Genomic DNA, 12849 nt, shown 5'->3' with positions numbered 1-12849 from the left:
ATTTTCAATTCGTTTCGGTCAAATCAAAATTTCTGCACCTATCAAGTAGCAGTAAAAAGAAAATCGAGTCCACATGGGCCACGTCAATAGGGAGGCAAATTTGACGAAATAGTGAGACATTATCTCGTACGTGATTATATGGGTCTGCGCCAGACTCAAACTTTGAGTCATGTCTAGAGGAGCATCATTCGGACTCGCAAAACAAAGATTGGCAGAGTCGATTCTGCGCCACTCAGGCATTCCATTCCCATCAAAGGCGAAAATAACCTACTCTACGCGGAACAATTATTCGTCCGTTGTCGGGTTCTTGGTAAAGTAGCAACAAGAGCGACATAAATCAGAAAGCAGTGTTCTTCGAGCCCTAGGTTGCTTTTCCCATCCAAAGTACGGGAAACACAGACCACTGGATGAGTATCTCCGGTTTAGGGCGAGAGACTAGATCCTATGGCATACATTAGAGTAGCTTAGATTTGTAGGGCACAGCATTAGTCTTGCCGTTCAGAAAGTCCACCTTGGTGTGGTAATACCATTAACGATATGGCCCACCGCCGTGGCCTCCTTGAGAGATAAAAGAGAAGAAGGAAGAGAAAAAAAAGGACGTCGCAATGAATGATTTGTTCGGATTCTAGAAGACAAAGAGTATCATGGGTGATTTCTTGGAGCCGACGTCGAGTGTTTCGGTTGGATCAAGAAAGAATGATACATCTATACCTCACTTTGACGTCTTGCCTGCCGAGGATCTCAGGTCGAATACCAAGTGACAGAATGATCACAACCACCTATACTGGTGCGGTCCTCGACGTAGCTAAGAGGTGGTATTCTGGTACTTTAGCCGCATGAGAGCCACCCCAAGTCGAGGTCGAGGAACCTTAAATATCGGACGGAACTACAAATTGCAGTCCTAGTATCCCTAGAGTCGCATCGTCGCTCCATCTGCTGTGATGAAACCTCAGAGAGAGCTCTTCGTGATGGAGAGTCCAAAGGGTCTAAACTGGCCGGTGATTCGTCTGATAATCTCCTCTGGCGCCTTCGGCTAGGCGAACCTTATAAGGATGGAATCCCACCAATACCGAAAGAGTATGCACATCGCAAGCGTATATGAATGTCATGGTACTGCAGTAGCAAACATGCGGAAATAATTGAAGCCATGGGCATTCTTGGGGCCCTCCGCCTGCTCGCCGGACTGCGCGCCGGGTCTTTTAACGGAGGATCTCCAAGTCCCGAGCAACCCACGACGTACCTAAGCTATACACGTTACGATGCGCAAGATCTGGTCCAGCACGGGATGAATGGGGTTCACGGACTTCTGGCGCGTCAGACCATGTGTTTAGCGTGGCTTAGAGACTACCACTGGCTGGGTGTCGCCGTCGTAGGTCTAATGAGCCTACAATGTCTTGGACTCTTGGGCTTTTGGCTTGAACACTTTATACTAGTGCTGTGTGGTGGATTGGTGCTGTGATCAACAGTGTATAGCGCCCATGGCATGTTTCCGGCTATTTGCATCCGACAGGAATTTTGATCGGGCGTGGACGAGTGTGAGTGAGATATATCACCTTGTATGAGGTTGAAGAGGAGGCCACAAACGGGGTGGCATATGTCTTGTCTCTTTTACGTTCCACGCGGATCTCTAGGGTCGCCAGACTAGTCGGTCGAGTCCATCATCTCCCAAGAATGAAGAACAAAGAAGAGGGAGGAGAGGGAAATGCCCTCTTTACATACTACTAATAGGTAGCGCAGTCCGTGTTGTCGAGGCCAACTTCGGGGACAGATGCCGCCGGGACGATTATGAGTGCCGATCCTAGAGCTTGTCTCAAAGCAAGATGCTGCTTACGGTCCGTGAACGAAGGTAGGGGACTCGGGGCTGAGGATCAGTGGGTTTGAGTGGGCTGTGGTGGACGTGCTTGGGTCCTGAATCGGTGGTGCCAACAGGGCGCTATTTCGTAGGGCCGGCGAAACGCTAAAAGAGCTGCACCTGCGTCACGCTAACACAGGTACAGCATAACGTTACCGCCCGTCACATCATAGTCCAGAAATGGGACCAGACTTGGAAATCCTATTCAGGGACTCAATTTCACAGGAAGAAGAAGTCGGGCAGGTAATGGGCAGGTAGACACATACCTAGGCGAAGGATCAGAAACAAAATGCTGACATTACTGAAGCTAAGGCAAGGGCCCACGTCTACAAACCCCCCCGGGCCTCTTATTAGTCTGATATGATTTCCTTACGGGGAAGACACAAGAGCCAGACAAAAGGTGCCCTGGTCCCTCCTCTTGTTCGATCCTCTTGAGATGCTCCGAATTTCATGTACGGGCGCATTTTGGTCGCCTTCAAAGTCGTCGTTATTGTTGTCTTTCTTAATCGTTCTCTTCTTGTCATGTCTCTGTTTGCCTGTTCTAACGTCTAGTCACAATTCGAGTTGTAACACACTTTTATATATATTTCGGGCACGGCCGGGATCGATGCAGAACGCTGCTTACAGGAACTCGGAAACACGACGAACTTGCTCACCAAATACGCATGAATACTCGCCTTGTGGCGCTGGGTTGGCGTCATGTCGTCAGAGGACGGTAAATTCGTCTACTCGGCCATCAACTTGCACGATCCGGAACCATTGGCGAATAAAAAGGCGACACTCTTGGGATGGGTCATAACATTTCTGGTAATACAGAATCATCAAGATATTCTTGTCTTAATGACGAATTCAACTGACATCGCCTTTCATCTACCAGATCGCATCATGGGTCTGTGTGAGTATGCGACTCTGGGTACGATTCAAGATCATCCGTGCGCCTGGATGGGATGATTTCTTCGTCGTACTCTATCTTGTAAGTCGAACGGACTTCTTCGAAACAGGACCACTGGTGCTAAACATTCAAATACAGTTGACCATGACGGTCGGTTGTGTATCAGTATGCATAGGTAAGTAACGGAGCTCCATACCTGAGCAACGCTCAGGAGCTAACAACATTATAGCTACAGAGAATGGCTTGGGCCAGCACGTCCTCCTTTTGCCCGTGGAAACGGTAGAAGCATTTCTCAAAGTTAGTGGTACTTTCGAGTCCAGCCCTGCGCACTCATCTCTGATCAGACAAACGTCAAGATATTCTATGTGACCAATGCCACCTACTGCAGCTCGACATGCTTCATCAAGATTGCCCTACTGTTGCAATACCTTCGAGTGTTTGAGCGTGGAACCAGGCTATACGCGGTGACCATGGCCCTCACCATCTTCACTTCTCTTTGGGGCCTGGCGTATTCCATCATTGCCTGGATACCCTGCGCCCCCGTTTCCGAGTATTGGAACTTGTCGGGCACAGGAGATCGGTGCTGGGGCTACGGGTCTCATTACCCAAAAGTCTTTGTCGGGACATACGAGAGCCACACTGCCGTCAACATGGTACTCGATGCCGTCATACTAGTTCTTCCTCTACCCTTACTATGGAGGGATGGTGCTACAACTGCAGGTCGAGTCCGCTTGGCTGGTTTACTGTCAATGGGTTGCGTGTAAGCATGTCCATTGCATCAAATATGCTACCTTGGAACATCATGAGGCTAATGCATTTTCTTCGTATATAGCGTCCTTATACTCGCAGCATGGCGTCTCGAGGAAATGGTCTCGACTCAAGTCGCCACCTATCCGACTCGCGACCCGACATGGTACGGGCCATTAAGTATCTTACTCGCAGCACTCGAGGTCAACGCGGCCAGTATATGCGCCAGCGTACCCATATTTTGGCCAGTCTTTGCCACGACGTGGAGCGGCATCTTTGTCACGCAGGAAGTCAAGGTCACGAGCGAGTCGCGGTACGTGGACGAGGACGGCGACTCGCTCACCATGAACCATCAATCCCGTCGCAGCGGATCTCAGCTCAGCATTGTCGAGGACATTGAGGACGGTGGCGGCGGCGGCCGCGGCCACCGCAGCACCCACAGCACCAACAAACACTATCGGGACTCGTTCATCCTGCGTCAGGTCGACCCCCTGCGGCAAAAGGACGATCGTGACATGGCCAGTGCATTGGCAGACTCGCCAAAGGAGGACTATAGAAAATACGTGAAATTCTGAGGGTCTCTGCCATGTAGCACTGAGGAAAGTTATTGTGAAACAGGGAAAGAGGACATACCCCCGGGTGAGGCGTTGGCGGTTTGATTTTTTTCTTTTTTGGGTACAGTATGTAGCCTCAATGCAAGTTACATGGCATAATAATGCATCATGCCTTAAGCATTTGAATCCTTCAGCAGACATCTACCCTTGCTTTCATGAACTATGTCAGTCCTCTTTCGATTTGACCTCGAATGGACAATAAGAGCGTCACAGCTAGATTTTTCTCTGTATAGAAACCTTACATAGTGGCTTGGGAATCTGGTGGCATCTGTAACATTTTCGGTCACGCCGATGGCTTGGTTACCCGGCGAGTTATGTTCTGATCAGCGTCTCTCTCCGCATCACCAGCACGCAGCCTGCATCTCTCATCCGCAAGGATTCGCTTCCCGGTTCGATGGCTGACAATTTTGGGAAAGGCTTTGCACAAATTTAGCAATACCTAACTTGATTCGAACTTGATGCATACTCGAAAAGGGAGACATTGGTCGCAATGGATTCTCTGGTGACAGAAGACAAGTATTGACGAGGATCTTGGCATCTCACACGTGTGGATCCCTTCCCCGAACCAGGTGGTTTGTCTCCCAAAGTGTCCACCGCGTTTGATCAGATCCATCTGCACGATCCTATGATTTGGACCTCCCGTGGGTTCCGACTGGTGAGCAGGTATGGAGCTGCTGGACAGAGACCCCGGGGATATGCGTGGCCCGCCCTAGCCCCGGCATGGCCTATCCGGGTTTCTAGAAGACTGCAAGGCTTACTATGATCAACGCATCTAGATGGGGCTACATGGGCAGTGGTCTAGCCGCACTCACTCATTATATCATAGTTCAATCAACTAATTTGGGTATATCGCAGGATAGCAACTTCGTCATAATCTCGTCAGGGACCCGGAAGGTGATTCGCCTTTCCATTCCTTGAATAGACTTCATGGGCCATCACTGTTTTGTGAACACCAATTTTCTATCTTTGAGTTGACCCTTTGATGCCTGAAAAATTGTATGACCTGCTCGGTAACCTCGAAAGCCGAACGTACAATACGGGCGGCATCTACTCATCATAGTGTCGTGTACCAATCAAGTTTGAATTTTAAACATTTTCGCGCACTTGTAGGTGGCTCCTCGTCTGGTCAGACGAGCTCAATTTTTTGAAGATCCATTACACCGGCCCTTCGTAGTATGTCAACGTCGACCATGAGACGGGCTCTCTTGTCTTGGAACTGTTCCAGCTCTTCGCGAAACTCCTGGAGGCCCACTCCCAACTTGACAAGCCGTGGATCCTCTTGCACAACTTTCCCAGAATCGATATCCTGAAATCTCCAGCCCTTGTACGAAAGCACGGGGCGTATAGTCTTTGGAAATGGACCCAGAAGCGCCTCGCCGTACATGATGCCCTCTGCATAACACGCGCCCACCACCATGTACTGGTTTCCTCCGAGAGGCCTCAGAACAAGCGGCACCTCGCAAGGTATGAGCACATATATGTGATCTCCCGGCTGCGCAAATATCGGCACTCTGCCGAACAAGTCATTAGTACCAGTAAATAGCTGCCGGCCTGCCATCACTGTGACAATAAACCACAAGATACTGCTTGTTTTCTCTCGACCAAGTCTCTCTTTGATCTCTTGAGCTGAACATCCAGCAAGTACTTGCGCAATCAAAGACTCAAAATCCCGAAGAGATGGATAATCTGACGTGGCAGGTGACTCCCATATATCTGAAATGTACACCCCCAAGAGTGTTTTCGCGCAACGTTCGAGCATTTCACCAATTCCCGACACAAGTTTGTCGAGCAGACTTTGAACAGTTGTTCGAATTGTGTTAATCAATGTGTCGGCACTAGACTCATCATAGTCGTCGAATTTCCACAAGTGCTCGATCACGGTGATGAGCTTGCCATGCGTCTGGAGAACGCGGCCATCCAGAAGTGCGAAGCTCATGCTTAGGCACGAGTTGGCCCAACTGTGCGTATCAAGATAGCAGAATCCCGGATTTCTTGACCAGTCGGGCACCCAAGAGGGGCCGGGAATCGGCAGGTTCAATTCACATTGCTGTAACAACGCCAAATCCTGGTGGCGCCGGATGTACCGCAGGGCGGCATCTGTATAAACTTGTCCCACTGTCTTGGTATAATCCGGAGTGATTTTTAAAACGTTTTGTCCGTTGAAATAAAGTCTCATTGTGGCGTAGATCCTGTCTCTCGGATCTTCACATTTTGCTGCGTCACACTCAAGTCGTAGCCCAGAGTATCCACAATTGACGTCTGTATATGTGAAACTCCAGAGATTGGTACGAAGAAGTGAATCAAGATCATGGATAGTGTCATCCTGTTGTATTGCCATCATGGCATGGCGGAAGTGAGTCCAACGAATCCGATGCATGCCACACATAATTTCAGCATCACTGTTAGCTAGGAAGATCTCCTGTCTAATCCACAGTCGCCCAAACCATGGACGTGATAGTAAGTGGTAGATCGCATTCAGTTCCGGAGCCTGGAGTGGGATTGAGACACGACCATGGATCCAATCGACCCCGTCGAACCCTTGGGCGGCACTGATTGCGTATTGCGCCCGCGACGAGTCGCCATTAGGTCCAGGCCAGTTGACAGCTATTTGTGAACCCAGATAGTACATCGATAGCATGGCAAGATTGCTGCCATCAGCCTCAGGGCCCAACCAAGCAACTACTCGAGAAGCACACTGATATATGTCCGCCATGATTGCAACTTGAGCGCTCTTCTCTTCATTGTTCTCTTGGTCGATACACAAAGCATCGATCCACAGCACACGAACTCTGTCTCCGAGTCGAAGGTGCTTGAGAGCAATGTACAAGTTCTGAGTGACGTGCGCTATGCAACTTTCTTCGCCTTCGATGGAGATGATCATGGGTTGACCCTTCGGACCCCAGGCGTAGGAGAGCGCTTCATACTCAATAGGGCTTCCTCGAGCTTGCGAGGACTCTATTTGAAGTTCTGCCCATGGGTCTCTCGCATCCGACTCTTCCACGTCTGAGTCTTCCACACCTATGCGAAATTGTACAGGCTCGAGCCGTATAACGATACCGGCTTCGTATGACCCTGGTTCGAGACGAATCAGGCGGATGGATTGAGGTGGTAGATTCTGGTACACATAAACCGGGCGGATGCAGGTCTCGAGACTGCTTCGATCTTGGGGCAGCTCCATCGCAACCTAAAGTGGCATATGGCAAGAGCAAATAAACTCCACCACTGGGATGTATGGCGTGCGTAAGCAGACCCTCATGTCAGCCATTACGGGGTGTGTTCGAACATCGGGTTGAAGAGAATCGATATTTGTTTGATTAAGCTGGCGGCTCAGCTGCTGAACCCCTCTTATGCATGTCTTCCCTTGGCCTCGTTGATTGGCTACTCGGGATACGCATGTTTATTTGTGAGGCTGAACGTGGCTTACATGGGTGATGCTGTAAACTTCGACCCTCCTCTTGGGAGCACAGTCCAGAAGTGCAGCCAAAACCAGAAACATTAGCGATGAATTCCAAGAATGCCACTGCAAATGCATTTAAGAATCAATCCTGCATGTTCTGATTGGCCCATTTCAATTGACCCATTTTCACCTTGCATTTGATATCGTCAATTGGCTTATAAAGTCACAAGTGTTGAATCTACTACATCAATAACTACATAGTACAATGCAGCTCTGGCGGTGTTGTTTGTAGAGCTGCCGAAGACTCCGTTTCTTTGATCAAGTAGGCGGCTTCGAATACAGAGGTGCTAGCGGAAGGGCAGGCGGATTGCGCAATAGCTCAACTACTCGCAATTGCTACTTTGTTTCCAAATATCTTCGGCGGCATTGACGTCGACCCATTGGTCAGAGGAACCCCGAGCAGAGTTGGACTGTTGTTGGAGCTTACTCCGTTCGTTTTTCCAGGCTGCGGAGAATATGCCGAAGAGAATCGGCCCTGAGGACCAAAGTAGGAAGGCTGCTCTGGTACAGCAGAAGACGTAGATCGAGGTGTGGCTAAAATTACTGCCGATTAGCGGGCCAAGTGGTTGACGAACAGTTTACTGGAGCTTACTGGGAGTTGAAGCCTGGTTGGAGGCGTTCTTCGTACGGGGCGAGTTCTTGAAGGCGTTTGGAAGTACTGTGCATTTGTTAGCATTGCTTCGAGCCTATTGAGTGTCAACGAACCTGTTTTCTCGTGGACACGAGACCTCTGGCATTTTTTGAGACCTTCCCTGAGGATCTCTACCTCGTGCTGCAACTGAGACCTCTCCATTTGAATGTCCTCTGACTCGGATGCAATTTCCTGGAGACGCTCTTCGCTCATCTGAACCACCATCATTGAAGTCAAGATATCAGGTATCTCGGAGATCAAACAATTCTCGGCAGCCAGATTCACGACGTTATCGGCAAACGTTCGGAGAGACATCTGCATGATAGTGTTAAATAAAATAATTAAGAAAGGCGACAAGGAAACGTGTGTTCCTGGGTCCTTACCTCGTACTGCGTCATGGCCATGTCAATCACCTTCTCGGTACCGAACTCGCTGATTTCAGCTCTTTCTGCAAGTTTGATGCTTTCCTCCAAGTCATCAGGATCCAGACCATGTCCATCCTTTCGATTGAATACCTCGGGGAACTTTTCCTCGATTAGGCTCACAATGCGTCGAGCCTCGCGCCCAGCATTCCTTGTTGCCAGAGCAGCGTGGAACTCTGCGTCTAGCGGTAGGCCGTAGCCAGATTGATATGGTCGGATGATCTCTGCTAGCTTATCTTTGAGGGCTTCGCGCTTGAGCTCAAAGAAATCACTCACGAAAAACCCCAAGATGGCTTTAATGGTGTCTTGATCGGCACCAATGATATGTATGAATAGATCTTCCACAAAGGACTTTGCGAAATCCGTGACCGTATCGAGATAAAAGTCTGCGATAGGACTCCATTTCTTGGCCTGCTCCCTGAAAAGCTGATGTCCCAGTTGTGCATTCGGTTGAGTAGGGAATTCTGTTCCTTGGTTGGCCGCACCCAGCTTCCCAAGTTCATCACGAAGATCCTCCTCCGTAATGATATCAGGCTTGGGAAACCTGTCAAAGAGCCCAAGAAACGGCTTGAGGTACTCAGGCGGGGGCTTGTCGTCAGCGAGCCAGTCAAACCCTCCGTGGGACAGGCCAGAATCCTCGTCCTCCAACTCAACATCGCGATCAGCCCCTTTCATGATGAGCGTGGCATGAAAGGCACGGTTGAGTCTTCTGATGCATGCTCGCAGTTTTCGGGTGTGATTGTTATCGTACAGATCACCAAAGAAATCGTCACCGTAGCGGCCACCTAATCCATCGTTTGCGAGATGTTGGAACTTGACAGAGATACCGGTCAGGTATTCCCTCAGCTCTTGGGTCGTAGAACGAGGCTTTCCGAGCTGATCTAGAGCATGCTGACGAATAGACAGGCTAGCCTCTATCTCTTCAACCAGACCTGGGAGTGTCTTCCGAATGTGTTCAAGAAGGACCTTGCTCAGTTTTTTGCGCAAGTAGGCGATTCCACGGCTACTTGGGGCAATGTTGGACCATGCGCCGGTCTGGAAGAACTTTTCCTCTTCAGCATCTCTCTCATCAACAGTCGATGCTTCTTTGCCTTCCGACTTATTGCGAAGCACGTGCCAGCCTAGTTTCAGTTTATGGATATTTTCCTGGCCCCTAACGAGCTGAAGACACTTCTTCTCATCTTGTGAGCCAGGTGCTGCAAGGTCCGGCTTGGTGATTACACCTAGGGTCCGTTCTCGGTTCGGATCGTGTATCCGAGCTTCCTCGACAACCAGCTGGTTGGCGAGATTATGGTTTGCCGAGACAACGGCGAGAATGATGCTATTTTTCTGCTTCATATATCGCTCGGCAAGTTGTCGAACAATTTTTCGACCCTCCTTTGTCTGATCAGCGGTCTCGGCATGGAAGAAGCCTGGCAGGTCAACCAGCGTGACAGGATAGACATCCGGATCCGTGATTTCTACCCGCAGAATATCTTGAGAGAATCCTTTTGTACTTCCTGGACGAATTCCCATCTTCTCTGTCGCCTCGGTGATGATGTCTGGCAAAGCATCTTTGCTGAAACTAGTCCGCTTGAATTGCTGAGAAGTGCCAGTCTGAGCCGAGTCAATGGAAACGCGGATTTTCGTATTAGCCGCACGCCGAAGTACGAGTTCCGTTGCGAAGCGAGTACATAGATCTCCCTTGGCAGGGAAGCGGACGCGTGAAATGGCTTCCAATACCGAACTCTTGCCAGAGGACTGGTCGCCGACCACGATGATTTGGGGCAAATTGACAATCTCTCCAACCTGGAGTTCTCGGAGGCGGTCAACCTAGAGATTGATCTCGAATTAGCATTTGACCTCAATGAATTGAGTAACATCAAGTGCTTCTGGTTAGTGCTCTCATAAAACTGGAACTCCAGCGCTTGGAACATCTCCATTGAAGCACAAGAGCATCAATATCATGGATTCATATGAGTACTTGCCGTGTCAAGAAGAGCCCTTGCTTCAGGGCTGTTAAGTTCGCTCAGAGCGATTGAGTCTAGCGTGACTTCAGACATCGTAACTCCCGGAGCTACTATCGAGTATATCCAAAGTCCAATGAGCCAAAAGAAAGAGACAAGATCAGGTAGTCAAGTTCGAAGATTGATCATAGTGTGAGTTTCCGAAAGAGAATGGAATATGCTCGAGTTCATTAGAATAGCATTGGATCCTTCCCTAGGCTTTATAGAGAATATGGCTATCAATCCCAACACCTTTACAAAAGAACGCCTTTCGATATCAGGCTGACTCGCTGCAAGTGCTTCGTTGGTAGCAAAGCTGTGTTGGTGATAGGTCATGATGTGGCGTAGCGACAAATAGATGCTAAAACGCCAGGCGGCCACCCTGATGATACTCACGGGGTTCCCCAAGGTGAATGCAGGAGGCCCATAGCCGCACCCAAACTCTAAAATGCATACCACCTATAAAAGATAGTCAACTATCTACTCGGACAGGGTAACAAAAATCCTCCTTTTGGGTCGCACAAAAGAGACCCTCTGTAACCGCGCGCGAAAGGGATGAGACGGGCAGGGTGGATACTGCGACGCCATGCCCTTTAAGATAGTTCAAGGCCTGAAGGCCTGATATTGGTCGCCGAATACTTGATTATCCTGGGGACCAATTACGGTCATTATAGTGGCTGCTAACAGGATTCGACGGCGATCAAACAAATGTCCCACCCCCAATGATCAACCCCCAACTAGGACTTATTGGCATAGCCGAACTGTTCGGGCCGCAGCACCCCCACGGAGGGCCGGGAGCTGGGCTGAAGGGTAACGGGCTTCGCCCCGACACTGATTGATGCAGCAACCTGAAACTATGACCATCATTGGTATGTCGGTAGTATGTACATTATATACCCAATGTGCGCCGAAATGGGTTGGGGTCTTGAGAGTAGCGCCACCAACCCCCTTCGGACCATGATCAAGGTAAGGAACTTCAGCGTAGCAATAGATAATATACAGCGGTCTACAGTAATTCACTGGCAATGCATAGGTTTCTTTTCATGAGCTCTTGCGTCCCTGTCGAACCATTTCCCACGTATTGATTTAACAAGTGGTGTGCATGATGAGACTCAGGCAACACCTACGCCCAATCGACTTCAGTTGGGGGTTTAGCAGACCTGCTTTGCTCAACAACTATCATGCGTCACAACCATCCGAGTCTTCGAACTCCATCTACTTAACCATTCTCTTCCCATCATCCTACCAACATAACATGAGGCACCACTGTCATAGTGTCGCAATTGAATTGTCGCCCGTTGTGCTGTGGCGCCATCGTGTATCTCTGCGCTCAACATTTCTGTATGACGCATGTGCATCCCAAACGCTAGAGATCCATGTTGCTTTTGGGATGGAAATCCTCCCCAATATCTTCCTCCCCGAGACGTTAATACGCCTCTTTCAGACACCATGACATTGATTCCTTGCCATGGAGAGGCTTTTGCCAAACAAGTTCAACACAGCTTAAATCTAATCGTCGTCTTTGGGATAGTGGTAGACGTTGCATGGTGGCATTTCTTGTTCGCCTTTTGTGCAATCAAATACTGCCCCCGAACACATCAGCCTCGTCGCAATAGACAACCATGGCGGAAAAAAAGTGCGCTCTGTCTTTGTCACTCCGCTGGCACGTCCAGCCGGAGATCCAGACAACCCCGGCCGCACTCATCATTATATTCTGTGTCGTTTGAAATGTAAACATCCCATTTGGTGTTGGCTACATGTGCTTTGGCCATGCAGCGGTTTGTGAGGGGCTCCTTCTTGAGGGCGGTACACAGATTGGCGATTGCGAGAAAGCTGATGACAGCGGTTTCGAGACTGGTTTAAATGCGCATTGTCTCCTTTGTCGAGAGCAAAACCCCTGGGGATGTTCGTCCAATATGATTTGACGCTAGGACGCAACTATTCAATCACGAAGCTGCTTGGCGGTCATTTCCCGTATGAGATGTTTGTCGATCGAAAGATGCCAAGACGATTGTATAGCGGTGACAAGAAATGAAGTTTTCGATATCCATTTCTAAACGATAGATGTGCCTTGGCGTTTGGGGATCTTCTATCAAGCGATCGGCAATCTCTCTTCAGTGTCCGCAGTGTGTGTGAGAGAGGTCAAAGATACAATGTTGGGAAGGAATCATCAAGTCAGATGCCCGATGTCGCCCAGAAATGCTGCAAACAGAACCCAAAAAAATTTCTCTCTTCAGTACTCGGCCAGA

General features: G+C 49.4%; 3 protein-coding genes across 3 annotated transcripts; 1 reads left to right on the top strand and 2 right to left on the bottom strand.

The window, feature by feature from the left end:
• Positions 1–2551: 2551 nt before the first annotated feature.
• Positions 2552–4066, top strand: PFICI_06771 (uncharacterized protein; the record flags this gene model as incomplete). Its single annotated transcript, XM_007835352.1, has 6 exons — positions 2552–2659; positions 2730–2825; positions 2883–2919; positions 2974–3041; positions 3089–3504; positions 3577–4066. 6 exons carry the CDS (start codon positions 2552–2554, stop codon positions 4064–4066), a joined length of 1215 nt encoding a protein of 404 aa, XP_007833543.1.
• Positions 4067–5231: 1165 nt separating this feature from the next.
• PFICI_06770 (uncharacterized protein) lies at positions 5232–7283 on the bottom strand (the record flags this gene model as incomplete). The annotated part of the gene is made up of 1 exon (XM_007835351.1): positions 5232–7283. The coding sequence occupies one exon, from the start codon at positions 7281–7283 to the stop codon at positions 5232–5234; it is 2052 nt and encodes a 683-aa protein (XP_007833542.1).
• Positions 7284–7881: 598 nt separating this feature from the next.
• On the bottom strand, positions 7882–10553 carry PFICI_06769 (uncharacterized protein; the record flags this gene model as incomplete). Its single annotated transcript, XM_007835350.1, has 5 exons — positions 7882–8096; positions 8155–8220; positions 8268–8508; positions 8577–10427; positions 10509–10553. The coding sequence occupies 5 exons, from the start codon at positions 10551–10553 to the stop codon at positions 7882–7884; spliced, it is 2418 nt and encodes an 805-aa protein (XP_007833541.1).
• Between the last annotated feature and the right edge of the window lie 2296 nt (positions 10554–12849).

Source organism: Pestalotiopsis fici (assembly GCF_000516985.1).
Source record: "Pestalotiopsis fici W106-1 unplaced genomic scaffold PFICI_Scf_4, whole genome shotgun sequence".
NCBI lineage: Eukaryota > Fungi > Ascomycota > Sordariomycetes > Amphisphaeriales > Sporocadaceae > Pestalotiopsis > Pestalotiopsis fici.
Note: the sequence above shows the minus strand (reverse complement) of the source record. Positions and strands in the feature narration are given on the sequence as shown.